General features: G+C 36.5%; 1 protein-coding gene across 8 annotated transcripts in view; it reads right to left on the reverse strand.

Moving 5' to 3' along the window:
• Dgkb (diacylglycerol kinase beta) overlaps positions 1-18999 on the reverse strand; it is a 624803-nt gene that overhangs the window by 429443 nt on the left and 176361 nt on the right. For all 8 annotated transcript variants that reach the window (XM_090332713.1, XM_090332719.1, XM_090332717.1 and 5 more), the window contains 3 exons: positions 17124-17212; positions 16924-17040; positions 6688-6786 (listed from right to left, as the gene is read on the reverse strand). In XM_090332713.1, coding sequence (XP_090188839.1) covers positions 6688-6786; positions 16924-17040; positions 17124-17212 — 305 coding nt within the window. The remainder of the gene's footprint in view (positions 1-6687; positions 6787-16923; positions 17041-17123; positions 17213-18999) is intronic.

Consider the following 18999-nt stretch of genomic DNA (forward strand, 5'->3'; position numbering starts at 1 on the left):
ATTTTTTTTTAATTCCATTTTATTACCACTATCACTATACAGTTTTGGTGCCCATCACATTTCCTCTTCCATAAACTTTCAAATGATATCTTATTTAAATTTTTGTTTCAGTTTTTCTATAAAATCTGACATGACACAAGCTTGTATTCTTAAGCAATTATACTGTATGTTCTAATATATAGGTGTATATTAATATAGAGCTATATTTTAGGCAGAGTATGTATTAACATCTTATTAAAAATAAATCTCCCAAATAGATCTCTACAAGATGTATTTAATCAGAAACAAAAAGTAAATATCCATAATGCATGAACTTTTTCTTTGAGATTAGATCCTACTTGTAAATACTTATATTCTACAAGTTAAAATCAGACTGGTTTATAAACCTGGCTTCCTCATAGCCCAGAAGAACTCATCTAACTAGACCAAGATTACAGGTAAATGGTTCTTACTGCTAGCAGAGAAGCTGCATCACTTAGAGATATTTCATTTGTCCACCTTTCCTGCATTTCTTCCTTTAAAGAATATGCCAGGCCAAACTGATTGCAGACATAAAAATATTACAACAAGCTAGTGTTTACTGTGCTTAGCCTGGGTATTTGAAGGTCAATTTAATCCAACACATTTGAAAGATTAACTCCAAAAAAGCACTTATCTTGTAGGAATAATGTCATGAAATTGAGTCTGAGTCCACATTTCCAAATATGGGGGAAAATGAGATTCTTCTTTGCCTATTACTACTATGATGACAATTATAAATTGATTATAATGAATATTAATTAAATGAATATTAAGTAATGACGCTGATGAAACATTTATTAAGGACTGAAAATGTCCTTTATACTCATTTTTTTTAAAAAAAAAGGAAAACTACCTAGGCACAAGCCTTTAGTAGATTATATAAAAGATTTCCAGAAAATATATGATTTCATTAACTATAAAGAGGTAAGTGGAAAAGCAGCCAGGAGGATATAAAATAAAATACTGAAACTCAGTGCTGCAAGATCCATCCTCAGTCAAGTGTTCACACCTCTTCACCAGGCTCTGTATTTCGGGAAGTTTTAAAACTAGCTTAGGGAACAACGCAACAGAGAACACATCCAAATTTGAGAATCCGATGAAAGAGTTCAGATGCCTCCTTCCTTCCTTTCATTGGCTGGTGTTTCTCATGGCAGTTGTCATTATTAGTTCTGTGTAGGATAGAGACAAGTGATAGAAGAAAGGAGAAGCTCCCACAATACTTGGCATATGAAGAACAGACACACAGCCTTCTTCACGCCCTACCAGACCTTCTGACATTCTGAGGAGCAATGACTTTAACACATGCGCTGAGGGAAGACTTCCCCTATTCCATGCTATTTAATCACCATATTTACAATGTAGAATTCTTAAAATTGTCTGAAAGTAAGATCAGAAAAGAAGCTCGCGTGGCATATGGTTGTCTGAGGGTGTTATGCATAGAGATATGAAGAATGCTGCATCTGTAACATCAAGACGTGACCACGCCAAGGTGACAGTGAAGAAGGAAGGAAGAGAGTTGGATTCACATTATCCCAACCAAAGTTAATGACTATATTTGAACTTATATGTTCGGTTTTCTTCTCTGAGAACTAAGAAACTCCACCAGTTAACAAACTTTTTAATAATGAATTGACTCTAATAGCACAAGAAAATATCCTAGCACAACACAATTGGGACATATGTGGTATAATATTTACTGTATTTATTGCTTTATATAAAAATGGTTCTACCTGTGCCTCACACATGCAAACCTACCTTCTCAGGGAACTTCTTTCAGAACACTGCAGCTCAAAGCCAGACAGTTCAAACCCATGGTAGGAAAGTCCATGAAACCCTTATCTCAAATAAGCTACCAAAAATGTCAGGAGTAAAACTGTGGCTGAAGTGACACAACCCTTGAGCAAAGGCCTGGGAACAGTACCCAGGCCCTGTATTTCAAAACACATCTACCTACTAAATATCACTTTATTATTTAATTCATCGGTATGTTTGTCTAAAAATCTGGGGAAAAAAAACAACTAAAAGTAATTTATAAGTCCTTTAATTCTTAAAAAATGTTATATTTATTTTAGAAAACAAGTAGTTTGCTCCTGTTTCTAAAGTGTACTTAAAGAACTAATAAGTATAACATTTAATTTATTTATTTTTATTTTTTTTGGTCGTGGGGCCCGCTGTCTGAGTTTTTCATTCAAAGCTATCACCCTACCCCTTGGCCTGGAAGCTGTCCCTGAGCTCTTCAGCTCAATGCTACAGCCCTACCCCATGAGCCACAGCCCCACTTCCCATTTTCTAGTGGTTAATTGGAAATAAGGGTCTCACAGACTTTAGTGCCCGGGCTGGCTTTGAACCTGGATCCCCAGATCTCAACCTTCTGAGTAGCTAGGATTACAGATGTGAGTCAACATGCCTGGCTAATATTTTACTTTTTATGTAGCAAAAATATGTATGGGAAAACTAAAAAAAAGCACTGTAATGAAGAATAGTAAGGAGAGAAACCATTATCTACAGTTATCTTCTCAGAGATGTATCCTATATTAAATAGAAACATGTCATATAATGAATGATTGTCCTTAAGGTACTATGTTATCTCTCATCTCTTTTGCTGTCCCTTGGTTATCTCATGTTGTTACAGTATCTCACTTTCTTACCTGATATATCGGATATATTTGTATTTGTTTATTTGAAATTGGATAGGGAAGGGGGGAAAACAAGATGAGGGGTGGAGGTGGGGGGGGAGGGAAATGGGGACCAAGACAGGTGGAAGGGTATCAATGTATGTGAATTAATGCACTTTCTATCTGGCAAATATCATGTAATGCTTCTATTAATTACAATAAAAAATATATGAAAAGAAGAATAATATGGAAAGGTGCAAGATACATTTTTTGGTTATAGTATCTGTATATATGTGTGTGTACATATATACATACACTGTATGTATGTATGTGTATATATATATGTATTTTGCATTTATGGTAACTAGTGTTTGCACTCAGAACCTTGTGCTTGTTGGGCTGGCATTCTATCACTGGGCCACACTGTACCTCTAGCTCTATTCATCACTAGCTATTGTTAGGAGTAGGTTTGACTTCCTGCTCAATGCATACACCTGTGGGTCATATAATTTTTATGAAGATCAATCTATATACATACATAAGACTAAAGTATTAGATTGTGTCATCTGTGTGATATAATCATTTCCTTGAAATCAAGCCTTAAACTTTATAGCAGGCAAGAGAGTGTGGAATGATTCCAGGGCAGTTAATGAGAGTTCATAGACTGTAAATGCTCAAGGGCTATCAGTTTGAGCAGATTAAGCAATTTTATAGGCAGAGAAACTTCAGTAATTTGTTTAAAGTATGAGCATTTAAATAGTTAAGAGGTGTAATAGTCAATGTATTTACTCTATTATACAAAAGTGACCTTTACATCTTACTTAGGAAGGCAAGGGAAATTCTAAAATTAAATGATTTAAGTTGATTTATTAACATATACAAGATTCCAAAGGCTTGAGCGAACAGGTGTACTTATGAAAGTACAAGTAGTTCAATTATCCCTGATTTCTAGTGTCTAAGGAGGTTTGTGAGAGACTGGGTACATAGAGCCAGTTAAAGAGACTTGTTTACCATAGTAGAGACTTTAGAATTCAAATAAGGAATCACTGAAAATACCTTATGCATAAAAGAGACATACAACATTTGCATTTTAGAAATTGGACAGAGGAAGCAGGTTGGATATATATCAAATGTAGGTAGTTTAGTAAGTGTGAAGCTGATCAGAATGGCATATAAGGGCATTAGAATTGAGCCAAAAGAATGAGAGACAATAAGAGATTACTAATTAATGGGATACTTAAGGGCTGATGTTTAAGATGAGGAATCCAAAAGGATTCTTCAGATGGAGAAGTGGAGGGTATGGAAGACAAATAGGAAGTCTCTGTTGGAATTTGGGTAAAGAATAGGGGAGAAAACTGAGTTTGTGGCTCTAGAGTGCTAATCACCTTTAGATTACAAATTTGAACTACCGTTTATTGATATGTGACACAGGAGGGTTTGTCTTACTCCTTCATTTCTCAGTGTCCTCATATGTAACAACATGGAGATAATATTTATCTTATAGGTTACCATGAGTTAGGTTCCTCTGCATCTTATCCTAGCTAGGATTATCCATATGAGTCACTGCCACCTGGTTTATTGTGAAGTTTATGTAGATGTATGTATTTCATTACTGATAATATCTCCCCCTTTATAATTTCAGTTCAAACTGTGGTCATTCTTGTAACTTGAAAATATTTTTCTTTCATCTAATAACTTAGGGTTTTACTGCAATCCATAATGTATTGGTCCTAGCATACTGCACCCCATTCTTCATCTCCTCATATCTCACAGTTCCCCCTATATTTGAGAGTCAGTGCTCATAATGACTGCTGTGCATACAACCTCAACTGCTGAGCTTTTCTGTCTTCATCATGTTTAAAAAAGCACAGTCTCTATTGATTATGACAAATGCTGTCCCTGACCTCTTCAACTCAAGTCTACTGCCCTACCCTTGAGCCAAGCCCCATTTCCCATTTTCTAGAGGTTAATTGGAGATAAGAGTCTCAGTTCTTTTGCTCCCAGGCTGGCTTTGAACCTTGATTCTCAGATCTCAGCCTCCTGAGTAGTTAGGGTTACAGGTGTGAGCCACCAGTTCCTGGCACATATTACTATTTGATTTCTACCTATAATCCTAATTGCAAATTCTAAACACTCAGTGGTCATTGTACCAATTACTTAATGCCTTGGCCCAGTGTCTAGTGTAGTATATGTGTTCAGAATACATCAGATATATTATGTACACAAAACTCCATTGGGATGACAGTTAAAAGTATACAGCTATGATTAAGAAAGCTAGAGGAAAGGATGTACTGACATTTCATAGCTAGAAAATATCCAAAAGTAGAAAGTACAATATGTCAGAAGCAAGTCAAATGTTGACATTGTTGAAGGAGAAGTAGTCACATCGACTACTTTGGAGTAATGAGGGCCAAAGGAATACAAACTTTGGATTGTAAACCATGATTACCATCCCAAGAATATGTAAAGATGGATAAGCAAACTTGAGAACCAGAAAGACCGAAATATGTCGACAAAAGGAATTTTCCAGACTTACAGAAAACTAGAATAATATAATGAATTCATTCTGTGTTGGAATGTGTGCGTTCACAGGCAGACAGGGATCATGTCTAATCAGAGTGTCCACAGGCAATGGGAACGAGGATGGCATAATGTATATATCTTATAGTTATCATCTGAGATCAAGAATTCATCGAAACCAGAAAGAATCCTATTTTTAAACCTGAACAAAAATATATGCTAAAATTATACATAGGGCCAGGAGGGGTAGAATGCTCACCTAGCATACATAAAGCTCTGGGTTTGATTCCTCAGTACCACGTACAGAGAAAATGCCAGAAGTGGTGTTGTGGCTCAAGTGACAGAGTGCTAGCCTTGAAAAAGTCCAAGGACAGTGCCCAGGCCCCGAGTTCAAGCCCCAGGACTGGCCAAAAAGAAAGTATAAATAAGGTACACATCCCAGATCTTTAAGTAGTTCTTTAAAAACATAGAGCACATACCAAATTAGCTTCAAATGTATCATTTTTTATTATTTTTAATTAACCTTCTTAAGATGACTAGTTACTCATATGTGAAGACAGGAAATTTAGAATTACTTATTGCTCTTCTCTTCACTAGGAAGGTATCTTCTCCTCTATTCTTACAGTTTGAGAAAATAAAGTATTTTTCAAATAACTTTGTTAAATAAATGCATCTAAAATACAACCAGCATTTTAAAGATAATTACAAAATGAATCATAAGTGGGTGCAAATTGAGTAATTTGACTAATTTCTAGGTTGACCTTTACAAAAGTATTTGTTTAACATCTCTCAGCTTTTTTTTTCTGTTGTAAACCAGACATTGGATTTCCAAATTGTGCTAAAAATGAGAACTGTGACATGGGTATAAAATAATTTTACAAAATAACCTTCAATGTGGAAACCATCTGATTTATTTTTGAAAATAACATTATCTTTGAATAACTACTAGTCTCATTGAGGTAAATTCTCAAGTTAATTCCTCATGCATTTTCCAGTCCTGTGTTTATAGAATCATGTAATTAATTTTCAGGTAGTTAAATTTATCGTTCAATTAAAAATAACAGCTAATGATCAGTAATAGCTTTTTTCAAAGTTGGTGTCATCATTTTAGGCAGCCTCTGACCTAACTACCACACCTCAATATGGTAGACATATAACGTGCAACGTTGGCAAAATTGTCCATAGAATAACTTCATTATTCTGGGAAGCTAGACCAATAAAGCATATAAAATATATGTGTCTTTTATATACAGTTTCTGGCAAGTACAGTTTGACTAATAAAATCTTGAGTCTGCCTCAGTTAAAGCATACGTTTCCTTACTACAGAGTAAGTTGTGATGTGAAGGAAAAAGGAAATGCAGTGAGTAAAGTTGCACTGCTCTGAAGTAATGAAGTATTTGGAAATCTATGTAGTTCTGCCTTAATTCATGCAGCGGGGGGGGGGGGATCACTTCTGGAAGCATTAACACAGTAGAATACCAATTCCATCACAGCATCCTCAAGTTACAGCAAAATGGTAAGGGAAACTCACCAGTACCACTGGACAGATCGTTGTGGGTGGTAAAATATGGTCCTTCAAGGGTCCACAGTCACATTCAGGTCTCAGATGAGAAGCACATTTGTTATGCAACTACAAGAGGAGAAAGAGGGGTAACATCAAATTCCACACAACTGCAAACAACTGAGAGATGGCACATACATATAAAAGTACATTAAAAAGAATTTCAAGAATGAACGGCAGGATCATATAAGGATTTTTGCTACATGTTCCACTTTCAAGAACTTGTTAAACCATTTCCTTGACACCGTCCACATGTTTCTCAATTCTCAAATATTTTTATATTAAAAATGTACACCAAGGAAGTCCAGTTTCCTTGACAAACACAGATTCTTGTCCATTGCAGTCCATTGCTTATCTCTTAACATTATCTTGAAACCACTTTGCACTGCAGATGATTTTTTTTGACCCTTCTGTTTTCTCAAAGTCATTCCAAAGTGCACAGCTCAGTATGGGGCATAATTGATCCCATCATTAGTTTTAACTTTGTAATTCAATATGTAAATGTAACCCGAGATTCATCTCAGTAGGAGCAGGATATAAATAAGATGATTATGAAGATAAAAAATTATCTTTATATTGTATTTATTAGCCTGATAAAAGTTAGCATATAATTATATAATGTGTTATTTATTTCACAATATGTAGGAAGCTAAACTGATATTTTTTATTCACATTGATCACCCATTTAAATTAAGATGTGATGGCACTGTAGAGGAAGTAACAGTTTTTAAGCTGTAGTGGTAATTTTTGTTAGAATCACATAATTTGGTAAAAAAAATAAATGCTTAAAGGTTACTAAGGATTTTCAGAAATTTTGCCTTCTCCCATTCAATTTTAATTTAATGCGAATTTTTCGTATTTTTGAAAAATTAAGCATTTGAATAGGCAGTGGGTCTTGTTTAAAATAATAACAACAAAAGCTCCACTATTCCCTCTCCCTTAACTATTTAGACCTAAATAGTCTTAACTTACCTTTGTAAACAGTCCATTATCAACCAAGCAAAAATGCCTGATGAATGTTAATTGATGGAACTGTATTGAAGAGCTATTTCTCTGGTTCTAAAATCACTCTACCCTCCTACCCCAGAGTTCACTCTATTTGCACTATAGTTAGTTCACAATTAGGCTGCATTATATAAAATAGAAATATCTTTACATACTCATCCATAATTAGTTTATGTGCCTAAACGAGCACATGAAACTTCTTTATATTAAAAAATGGTGAATCGATCATCTTACTAGATATTGTTGATCTTTGTTAAGCTGCAGGAAATGTTAAACATTTACAACGGAGCTAAATAAAACAAAACCAAAACTGGGATGGGCAAATTAAAAAGCACAATTTCTTTGAAATAAAATGAGTTTACAATATGTCAGTAGTTCATCGGACTTAATTTTAAATAAATTACAGTCCTAATTTTTTGCATTTAAAATATTGTAGGATGAGTGGATTCCCCAAAACATGGCTATGTCAATGTCTTAACTCTTGATAGTAGAGATTGTGAACTGATTTAGAAATAAGATTTTGGTAAATGCATTCAAGATAAAAATTTTACTGGATTATGTTGGGCCCTGTCAAAACATTATAGAACAAAGAAATCTGATCAGAACTGTTGAGACAAAAATGAGAGAAATCCTGGTTACAACAGAGGTAGATATTGAGTAATGATGTTACAAACAAAAGAATGCTGAAGATCCCTTAGAAGCAAGGGTTTTTCTTTAAAACTCCAGAGCGAGAATCCTGATAATTTTTTGTATGTTTAGACTCCAGAATCATGACAAATATTCAGTTGTTGTTTGTTTGTTTTCTTGGGCTTGAGCTCAGGGCCTGAGCACTGTCCTGGGACACTTTCTCAAGGCTAGAACTCTACCACTTGAGCCTCAGCACCACTTCTGTCTTTTTCTATGTATGTGGTACCGAGGAATCAATCCGGTCATTGTGCATGCTAGGCAAGCAGTCTACTACTAGGCCAAACTCCAGGCCCTGTTGTTTGTATTTCTCTCTCTCTCTCTCTCTCTCTCTCTCTCCCTCTCTCTCTCCCTCCCTCCCTCCCTCCCTCCCTCCCTCCCTCTCGTTCCCTCCCTCCCTCCCTCTCTCTTTTTCTCTCTCTCTTTTTCCTGTGGGTCATGGGGCTTGAATTTGGCCTGGGTGCTGTCCCCGAGCTCTTCAGCTCAAGGTTACGGCCCTACCCTTGAGCCAAGCCCCACTTTCAGTTTTCTAGAGGTTAATTGGAGATAAGTCTCAGGTCTTTTTGTGCCTGGGCTGGCTTTGAACCTTGATTCTCAGATATCAGCCTTCCGAGTAGCTAGCATTACAGGCATGAGCCACTGCACCTGGTTCTCTTTTTCTTTTTTGTTGTTGAAAATTAGTGTTCTAACAGGAGCCACAGCTCCACTTCTGGCTTTTTTTTTGTTTTTGTTTTTGTTTTTGAGTACTATATTGGAGATGAGTCTTATGGATTTTCCTATCTATACTGGCTTTGAACCACAATTGTCAGATCTCAAGCTTGTGAGTATCTAGAATTTAAAGGCATGAGCCACTGGAACTCAGCTTTAATTACCTAGGTTCTGTCTTTTTGTTAAAGAAACTCTAGAAAACTAACATTCTCAGCACTGTGAAAGTTGAACTGCTGACAGAAGTCAACTGTCCATGGAATCATTGTCACGGGGATAAAGCTCTTGATCTTTAATTATGCACATTATTTTAAAATAGAGAATGAGGTTCTAAGAACTCTCTAGAAGTGACAAGTTAAGAGCTGAAAATCACTATGAGTGGAGAAAGAGAGAGAGCGAGAGAGAGAGCGAGAGAGAGAGAGAGGGGAGAGAGAGAGAGACAGAGAGCGAGAGAGAGAGAGAGAGAGAGAGAGAGAGAGAGAGAGAGAGAGAGAGAGAGAGAGAGAGAGAGAGAGAGAGCGCAAGAGAGAGAGAGCATTGACATTTTAATTTCTATTTTGATCTCAAAGCCACAGTGCAGAAGGCCTGGGAAGGGCACGATGCATCAGTCCATAGGAGAGCCTCAGACTCCTCCAGGATTCTCCACCCCCCCCCCCCACGCATCTGCAACATGAGGCATAAATGAAATTATTCACATTTATTTTGTGTTTAGGAAAGAAGGGCTCAGAATCACACAGCTGATAAGCTGACCAGGTATATAGAGTGAATAAATCTTCATGGCAGTATTTTAGGATATCTAGTTCAAGAGCTAACAATAGTTCCATTGAACACTGGCTTATGTAGGGCTAAAGCTAGTTATATTTGCAATGGGAGGTAATGAGTGATACATGAATAATTACATACCAGGTTTATAAAGAACTAAATAAGACCAAGTGGGTTTTTTCCAGTGTGATTGTGACCATGTCCCATACCCTGAATTTTGTGGGGGTGGCTGTAGCATAGTATTGTATGAGTGTCAACAAAAAATTGGGTCCATAAGATCCAATTATCTTCAATAAAACCAAGATGCACAATGAAAGGAAATTCTCCAGAAGAGATCTGTATTAAGCAATATGAAGAAATACTTGGTCATTTCATTAAAAATCTAGCACTTAGCAACTACATTGAAGAGCCTTTCAATTCATGTTGAAGTAGAAGACAGCGTGTTGATAGCACTGACATTCTAGAAGCTACAAGTGAAATGTGCACAATGGGTCTAGCTAACGCATCCCATCGCTCAGAAACATACTTGAAAATGAAACACAGAACCTGAAAACCTGAAGACATTGTATGTATGCATCAAGCATAAAAGGGAGCATCCTACCGGCCTAGCTCATGCCTGTAATCCTAGCTACTCAGCAGGCTAAGATCAGACCAGGCACTAAAGTCTGTGAGACTCTTATCTCCAATCAACCACCAGAAAACCAGAAGTGGGTTGTGACTCCAGGGGTAGGGAGATAGCAATGAGCTGAAGAGCTCAGGGGAAACACACAGGCCCAGAGTTCAAGCCCCATGACCACCCCCCCTAAAAAAAATGAGCATTGCTTTTTCTGTGTACCTACAATTGCTCTAAACAATACAATCTATTTCTAAAGGCAAAGAATAAAAAATTGGAACCATAGAACTAAATCAACAACGAATTCTCTTTAAATTACAGTTAATAATTCATTTTTCCTATCAAGTACTGCTTATATGGAGTGTTCACTTGCAAAACTATTGAGCTCTCCACACTGATACTACAGATATTCATGCTATCTTTCAATACCATGGTGGGGGAAAAGTGGACACTATTAATGTTGATAAGGTGCTGAAGTTGGTTCTTCCAATTCCGTGTGTTAATAACGGATCACCCAAACATTTGGTGTTTGGAAACAGTAACTTTATGGTACAATTGGGAATTGGAGATGAGATCGTCAGGGTGTAGTTAGAATTAGATGAGTTTATGAGCAAGAGCCCTCTCTGATGAGACTAGTGCACTCATCAAAAGACCAAACATGATCCAAAATTGAGCATACCTGCTGTTGCTTTTCCATGTGGTTTCTTCTGCCATGATGAAACATGGCAAGAATATATTTAACAGATATATACCCTCTACATGGGACTTCTTGGCCATTAGAATAAAGGGAATTATGTCTTTCTGTTACAGATTACCTAATCTCTGATACTGCATTGTAGAGAAACAAAATGGAGAAAGATAACTTAATACCAGGTCATCTCATATACAAGAAATTGAGAAAAATATTTAGTGACTTTGCTCAGTGTGAATAAATGCTGAAGGATAAATCCATGTGTGTATTTGGTTATTTGAAATTGGATAGGGAAGGGGGGAAAACAAGATGAGGGGTGGGGTTGGGGAGGAGGGAAATGGAGACCAAGACATGAGAAAGGGTATCAATGTTTGTGAAGTAATGCACCTTCTGTCTGGTGAATATAATGTAACCCTTCTATTAATTACAATAAAAATATATGAAAAAAGAGTAAATCCAGACCTAGAGTCAACAATAGCAAACAGAAGACTCCTCATACAAGTAGAAATAAAGCAGAGTAGTGATGATTCTTACCCTATGAATAAAATAACCAATATCATAAAGCTTATTTTTTCAATTGTTGATCACAATTGCTGCTGCATTTCTTTCTCTTTTTTTTAAGATAAAGCAAGAAGTACTTAGGTTACTATTTCAAATGTCCAGCAATTCTTATTCAGTTCAGTATCTAGGAAAGTCATATAATGTGAACCAGTTATTCCTGGAAATGATTAACTTGGAAATAATTTCAGAGTTTATAAAAGCTCCCAATAGCACTTAATTTAGAGCCAAATCTATGTTTACTGCAAAAATCTGTCTCATGTTTGGGAGAAAAAGTGTGTATGTGTGGTGTGTATGTGTGGGAAGTGTGTGTGAGAGTGTGATTTTTTGGTGGGGTTTATAATAAGTAGAGTTAAGAATGGGTGTATTGTAATCTATTGGGGGAGAATTTGAACATTAGAATTAGAGAAATAAATCAGTGGAAGAAAGAAGCTCCTGACATGTCACTATAACACACATTCCCTGAACTAACACTTTACACATTTGGGATACATTCTCAATTTTAGCATTCACTAAAGCATACACCTGTATACGGCTTTCCCAACTAGTCAGCAAGATTTTAGAAGATTGGTACTTTCAGAAATAAAGTGTTCTTATATGATATTAGAAGTTAGTTATTAACACTTTAAAAAAGGCATTCTCTTGATAAGCCCAAATAAAATGCCTTAACTTCCCCATCTCTGTTGATTCTTGTCTGACCAAGATTCATCTGGCACTGTGAGGAACAACTCAGAACAATGTCTAGCAGAAAGTCAGGGAAGTTAACTCAGCAGAAAATCTCAGAATGGAAGAAAGCAGGAGAGGGAGGAGAGATCCACAGAGAATGGTTTGCTTGACACAACTTATGAAAATAAAAAGCACAAAAAGTACTTCTGTAAATGGTAGGAAATGGTGTACCATTGTACTTATTCAGGATTTCCTGCTTTACTCCTTAAGTAGTTAGATTTACAAAAGGAGATAAGATCTTAGTTACCTATCTATAAGGTGGAAAGTTACTATATGCAAACATCACGAGAACTGAATGAAATATGAGTGTGAAAATAGGTTTTATTTCTAGGTTGTTTTAAACCTACTTGCTTGTCTTAATTGCCTAATGTGATGTATATTTACATATGATGCAATTTTGAAAATATCAAAAATTGAAATGGGATACTTGCTCGAAATTCCATACTTAATAGTAAGAAAGATAACATAACTGCCAAGTGATATAACCGGGGATTTATTCTAAATTCAGAAGTTTGTCAACTTTTGGTGATTGGGAGGAAAATGTGCGCCATCAACCTGCAGCTGCAGCAGATTTTAGTCTTTCCAGCAGCAGTGACAAAGTTATCAGCAAACACTAAGCCATTGGAGAAGAATGTAAGTTGTCCTCTGCTTGACAAGCAAAGAAGGGCTAGGGTGGGAGGAGTACTTCAAAGGGAGAATATTAGCATCAAGAAAGACATAGAACTTTGTCCCTGAGACTCAGTAAGAATGTAGGGTTGGTGAATTCATGTCATCTTCCCATGTGATAGCCAGCACACATGCTTCCCTGCCGAGAATGTGGGCAAGGAACTCATGTAGACTGATTCAGTCTGTCTTGAGGAACAAAAATGAAGTTAAAACAAGGAAGTATTGAGGGCTGAGTTTGTCATTACAGAACTATCATAGGTTGCTGAAAAAAATTAGTATTTTTGGAAGATTATTTTGGAGGTAGTGTGAAGCCTGCATTATAGAGAAAGTACCTTCTGTCAAGGAAAGAAGCCAAGAGAGTCTGACTCTAATCTAGGCAGGAGGTGCTAAGAGTTTACACTGGGGTTGTGAATGTGGAGACAAAAACCCAGATCTAGGAGAGAAAGTTTTAAAAGGATAATTCAAGGCTCAGAGATGGTATATAAATGAGATATGAAGGCAAAAGACAAGAGTAAAAGAAATTCGCTTCTATTTCAAGAGTTAGATATCGATATGTGACAGGCAACATTTACCATGTGTGATGGAAGAAAACTTTTAGTATTCATACTTTGTAAATATAAATTGACCACATTGGCTTACAATTAGATGACACCCAGGATCATAATAATTCTGGATGCCTTCAGTAATGCTGTTCTGACTTAGACTGGTCAGATCTTTCTAGAGACAACACAGAAATAGGATAACTTACCAGGCTGGCATTGGGCAGCCATATGGCATCTCACATACTGCAAGCTTACATGAATGTGATTACTGAAAATACACTGATAAGATGTCCTTTCATAACACATCCGCATAGAACTTTTACAATCTGTTTATAACCATCCTATAATAGGTCACATGAATTCGATTTTAAAAAAAAACAATCACCAATATTGGCTATATACGAGGGGTAAAGATGATACCACTAATAAATGGTAGGGATGATCATAGAGTCTCATTGTACCCAGACACCAAGAGTTCATCCTAGCTATTCAAGAGGAAGAGATTTGAAGATTACAGTTCAAAGCAAGCCTATGCAGGAAAAATCATTAGATTCTTATTTACAGTTATCCACAAAAAAAGCTAGAAATGGAAACGTGGCTCATATGATGGAGAGCTAGACTCCAGCAAGAAAGCTCGAGGACAGTACAGCCTTAGAATACACACACACACACACACACACACACACACACACACACACACACACAGACTTCTCTCAACTACGATATCAGGTCATTTGAAAAAAATATAAGCAAAAATGTAGTACTAGCTTTGGGAAAAAGCTTGCCATCAAACCAAGCTTCATTTTCTATTTCCTCTCTGCAATCAAACTCTTGACGGAATTTACTTGGAGATGTTCCCTGAAGCCACCACTGCCTGTGCTGCAGAGCATCAAGACTGCAATCAGGTAATGTTCTATCATCTAACATTGCTTTCAGAACAGCATGAAAACAAGGCTCAGTTCGTGGGAGGCCATCTTCAGTAAGTGGTAGTAGCCATTTCTGAAGACCACACCACTTTCTACTAGACAATAGTCTAGGGAGAAAAAAAAAAACAACTGAAAACACTGAACACATGTGGATTATTTTGTGGTAAATATATTCTGAATTATACTAGTACCAAATCAATTTATTAAAATATTATAGAAAAATTGTTTGAAACACAAAGAAGAAAAGGAATTTGTTAATTATTAATATTTGTTAATCCAAGATTATGTGAAAATAAAGAGGTTGCTAGTGAAAAGTGAACTCTGAAAAATGCAAGATCATCTCCAATAAGAACTACATTGAATGAATAAAAATCCAATCTCTCTCTGTCTCTGTCTCTCTCTCTGTCTCTGTCTCTCTCTCTGTCTCTCTCTCTCTCTGTCTCTCTCTCTGTCTCTCTCTCTCTCTGTCTCTCTCTCTCTGTCTCTCTCTCTCTGTCTCTCTCTCTCTCTCTCTCTCTCTCTCTCTCTCTCTCTCTCTCTCTCTCTCTCTCTCTGTCTCTCTCTCTCTGTCTCTCTGTCTCTCTCTCTCTCTCTCTCTCTCTCTCTCTCTCTCTCTCTCTCTCTCTCTCTCTCTCTCTCTCTCTCTCTCTCTCTTTCTCTCTCTCTCTCTCTCTCTCTCTCAACAGTCCTGGGGCTTGGACTCAGGGCCTGGGCACTTTCCTTGGACACGAGCTAGTGCTCTGCCGCTTGAGCCACAGCACCATTTCCACCTTTTTCTGAGTATGTGGTAATAAGGAATTGAACACAGGGTTTCATGCATGCTAGGCAAGCACTTTACCACTAGGTTATGCTCTTGGCCCCCAAATCCAATCGATAATATGGATTTAAATGAAGAAATTGTGGTCTTCCTGTGTGTGTGTGTGTGTGTGTGTGTGTGTGTGTGTGTGTGTGTGTGTGTGTGTGTGTTAGACATGGGGCTTGATGCTGGGGCCTGGACACTGTCCCTGAATATTTCTGCTCAAGGCTAGTACTCTACCACTTTGATCCACAGTCTCATTTACTTTGGGTCTTCTTATAACTGAGAATCCAGTATGTTTGAGAATTTCATATGTTTAAACCATTGTTAGACATTTTATTACAATAATCAAACACTTTAAAAACTAAAGCTCTCTTTTCATAAATGAGAAAAATTTCAAAATGGAAATGTAAGTGAGTAATAACTGAAAATGACTGAAAAAAGTATGTTAGTTTCCCCAAAATGTATGTAATTCTATTTTTGAAATGTGACTCAGAGTTTTTTTCTTTATGCTCTGTGTGTGTGTGTGTGTGTGTGTGTGTGTGTGTGTGTGTGTACTAAGAATGTTGTTTAACCTATGGATTGATTGTGGAACATTGAATTAATACAGAGAAACTAATCTCTAATCTACTCAACTATTCCATGACCCTTCAGTTTTATTCTGACCAAAGCAAGAATATTAACTCTATATTAAAAGTACTACTAACACATTGTGCTTTAGAAAGGGAAAGGCAAAAAGTCAGGGAAAGGGAGAAAGGAGAAAGAAAACAAAAGCAAAGGAAAGAGGAAGGGGTGGAGGGGAGAGGGAGGGAGGAGGTAAGGGATGGAGGAAGGAAGACAAGGAGGGAGGGCAGCTGAAAAGGGAGGGAAGAGGGAGAGAAATAAAGAAAGAAGCCCAGTAGCAAAACTCTGTATTACAGTTAATGTTTCTGTACTTCATTATCAGCAAAAAAAACTGTGCTACAAAAATCTATATTTTTTAGAAACTAAAGAAGAAACTATAGATGTATTTGGTTACTGCATGTATTCCAAAAATTATTTGGAGTGATTTTACATACATCAAAGCCCACTAAAGTCCTAAAATTTCCTGTGAAAAGCAAATTTATTTGCTGTTTTCATTGTTCATATTCCTAAAAATGAACATTTATATTGGAATCTTTTATTTCTCAATTTCAGATTTAACTGTTGGAACTATGTAACCACGTGCTGGGAGGAAGTGTTGGATGCACATTTAGAAGTATCAAGATCTAAAATATGAACCTCCTTTCTTATCTTTCTTTTCTTGAGCTGGAACCTTTGGATGCTCTCCTAAGAATGTCCTGAGCTCCATCTCAAAACCATCTGGTGGTTCGGAGTTACAGTTGATAACACTTTTGTACTTCTGGATCTATGACAACAGATCTGATCCTCCTTGTATATCTTTCAAAGTCAGATGAACTTAGAAGCTTCAGTTGCTCAACAGTCTAGGAAACTTGTCTATGCTAGGACTATCAGACAGTTGCTGATGAGAATGCACTGCATGTTTTACTCACAGTAATCTGACACCAGACACAATGTAGTCCAGTCAGCCCTTGGTAACATTTCACTGTTTTGTGGCACTTGTCACACTTGGTTGGACAGTTGCCTTCAACCCAGTAATGGTGCATCACCTGCAACAGAACAATAGTACTATGGTAAGACAAGGCCTCACTTATGCACACCTTGAGGAAGCAAGCAGAGCCCGTAAACTTACATCTGTGTTCTTTTTGGACTTCACATAGGTCTTGATGCAAGAAGAAGGCGCTCTAGCCACACAGCGTTCATGGACTGTGTATTTACAGACTGAAATGAAACAGGTACACAAATTCAGAGAGAATCCTGGTCCGGATTGTAATTTTCTAGGGAAAGAATGACATTAACAGAACCTCATTTCATAGCCACTGCTCCCTAATCAATTCAATCAGCCACATCAAGAAAAAGTCCAAGTAGACTGTTTTTTTTTTGCCATGGAATACAAAAAGCCAATTAGGACAGGAAATATTATGCATGTGAACAACCAAGGCTCCTCTATCATAGCATAGCAGGAAATGCTTAATTAAATCAGTCTTCACTCATATTTTTCACAATAATTCCCAGATGACAAAAATATTAAAGACAAATTGATGAGTGCCAAATGGCATGGTGTCATTTGCTTAAAAGAAAAGAACAATATTCTGCAAAATACAGACATGGCAGTGGCTGGTGAGCATGGAAATATATGAGCTTATGATATTTTCTCTATTGATTTATCTAAAACTTGAATGGCTGATTACTCTGTTTCTAGAGAATAGAATCCATTGTACATGCCAGGTCTTCAGGAAATGTTCATTTTTCATTTTACATTATGGCATTGTTTCCTAAAACAACAATCTTTAGAAGGCGACATATGGCTTGCATAAGCAAAATGTTATATACAAACATGGAGATGTACAAGCAAATATATATGTTTGTGTATATACAGAATCTGTGCCATAAAATTTAGACATACATTTTTTGGTGTCTTCACATTTTTTCATGGTTAGAGTCTGAATAAAATTAGGAGTCAAACAAAGGTAAAGATTTAATAAACTGAGAGTTTTGTATTCATAAAGATGTAGTATCAGTTGGTGTTTATGGCTGTGTGTCTGAGTTTATGTCTGTATGTGTGTGAGTGCATGCACTAGGCAATATCACAGTTTGAATTCAGGGTCTTCTACAGTATGAGGCAAGGGTCACCTGGCTCATAATAAGATTTAGTTAACACTACAACAGTGATAATTCCCAATTTATTAATGAAAATATTGAGTTTACATTATTTAAAATATAACTACACTTTTCAAAATACTCACATCTGTGAGAGTTTTCTTTTTTTGGCATAGTTGAGGAGGAAAATGTAGCTCTACATTTCAGTATTATTAATAATATATAGAACATTTCGTTTATTACAGTAGGTGGAAAAAACTGTGAGCAATTATATGACACTATTCACTCATATGAGAGGTATTTTGTTTTACATGTTCTTATCAATAGAATCTACCAGAAAGTATTTCCTCAGTTTTAAAATAAGTCTCAGAATTTTAAAAATACCATGTCATGCAACATCTTATATGGAATTGGCCTTTCAGCGATTGCCACTGGCAACCTGTTTCTAACTTGATGTGTGGAAAATTTTGTGTTACTTTATTAAAATCCTTAAACACTTACGATATCACTTACATATATGGCAGTAAGACATGTTTATTTTAATTTCATATAATACATCTTGGTAGAAAGAGTAAATCTTGGTAGAAAGAGTAAATCCCCATAATAATGAAGGTATCAGAAGAAAAGGAAACTCTGAAAACCACATATTGTATGGCAGTCACATTTAAAAATCCATAAATGTATGACTGTTTCCCGTGGTAGAGAGTAAATAGAGAATTAGAAATTGTGCATCGTTGTCAATGGAAGGATTTTTCCCAAACTAGAGAAAAGTGAAATTAGAGCAACTTAAAGCATTCTGAAATTTCTGGAAATCTGAAATGCTGGAAATAAGCAGTGTGGAGAATTTCTGACATCTCCATCTCCACAAAGGACTATGCCTGAACCTTTCCTTGGTGTGTGTGGGGGGG

Source organism: Megascapheus bottae, chromosome 5, assembly GCF_031878675.1.
Source record: "Megascapheus bottae isolate mThoBot1 chromosome 5, mThoBot2.hap1, whole genome shotgun sequence".
NCBI classification, from domain to species: Eukaryota; Metazoa; Chordata; class Mammalia; order Rodentia; family Geomyidae; genus Megascapheus; species Megascapheus bottae.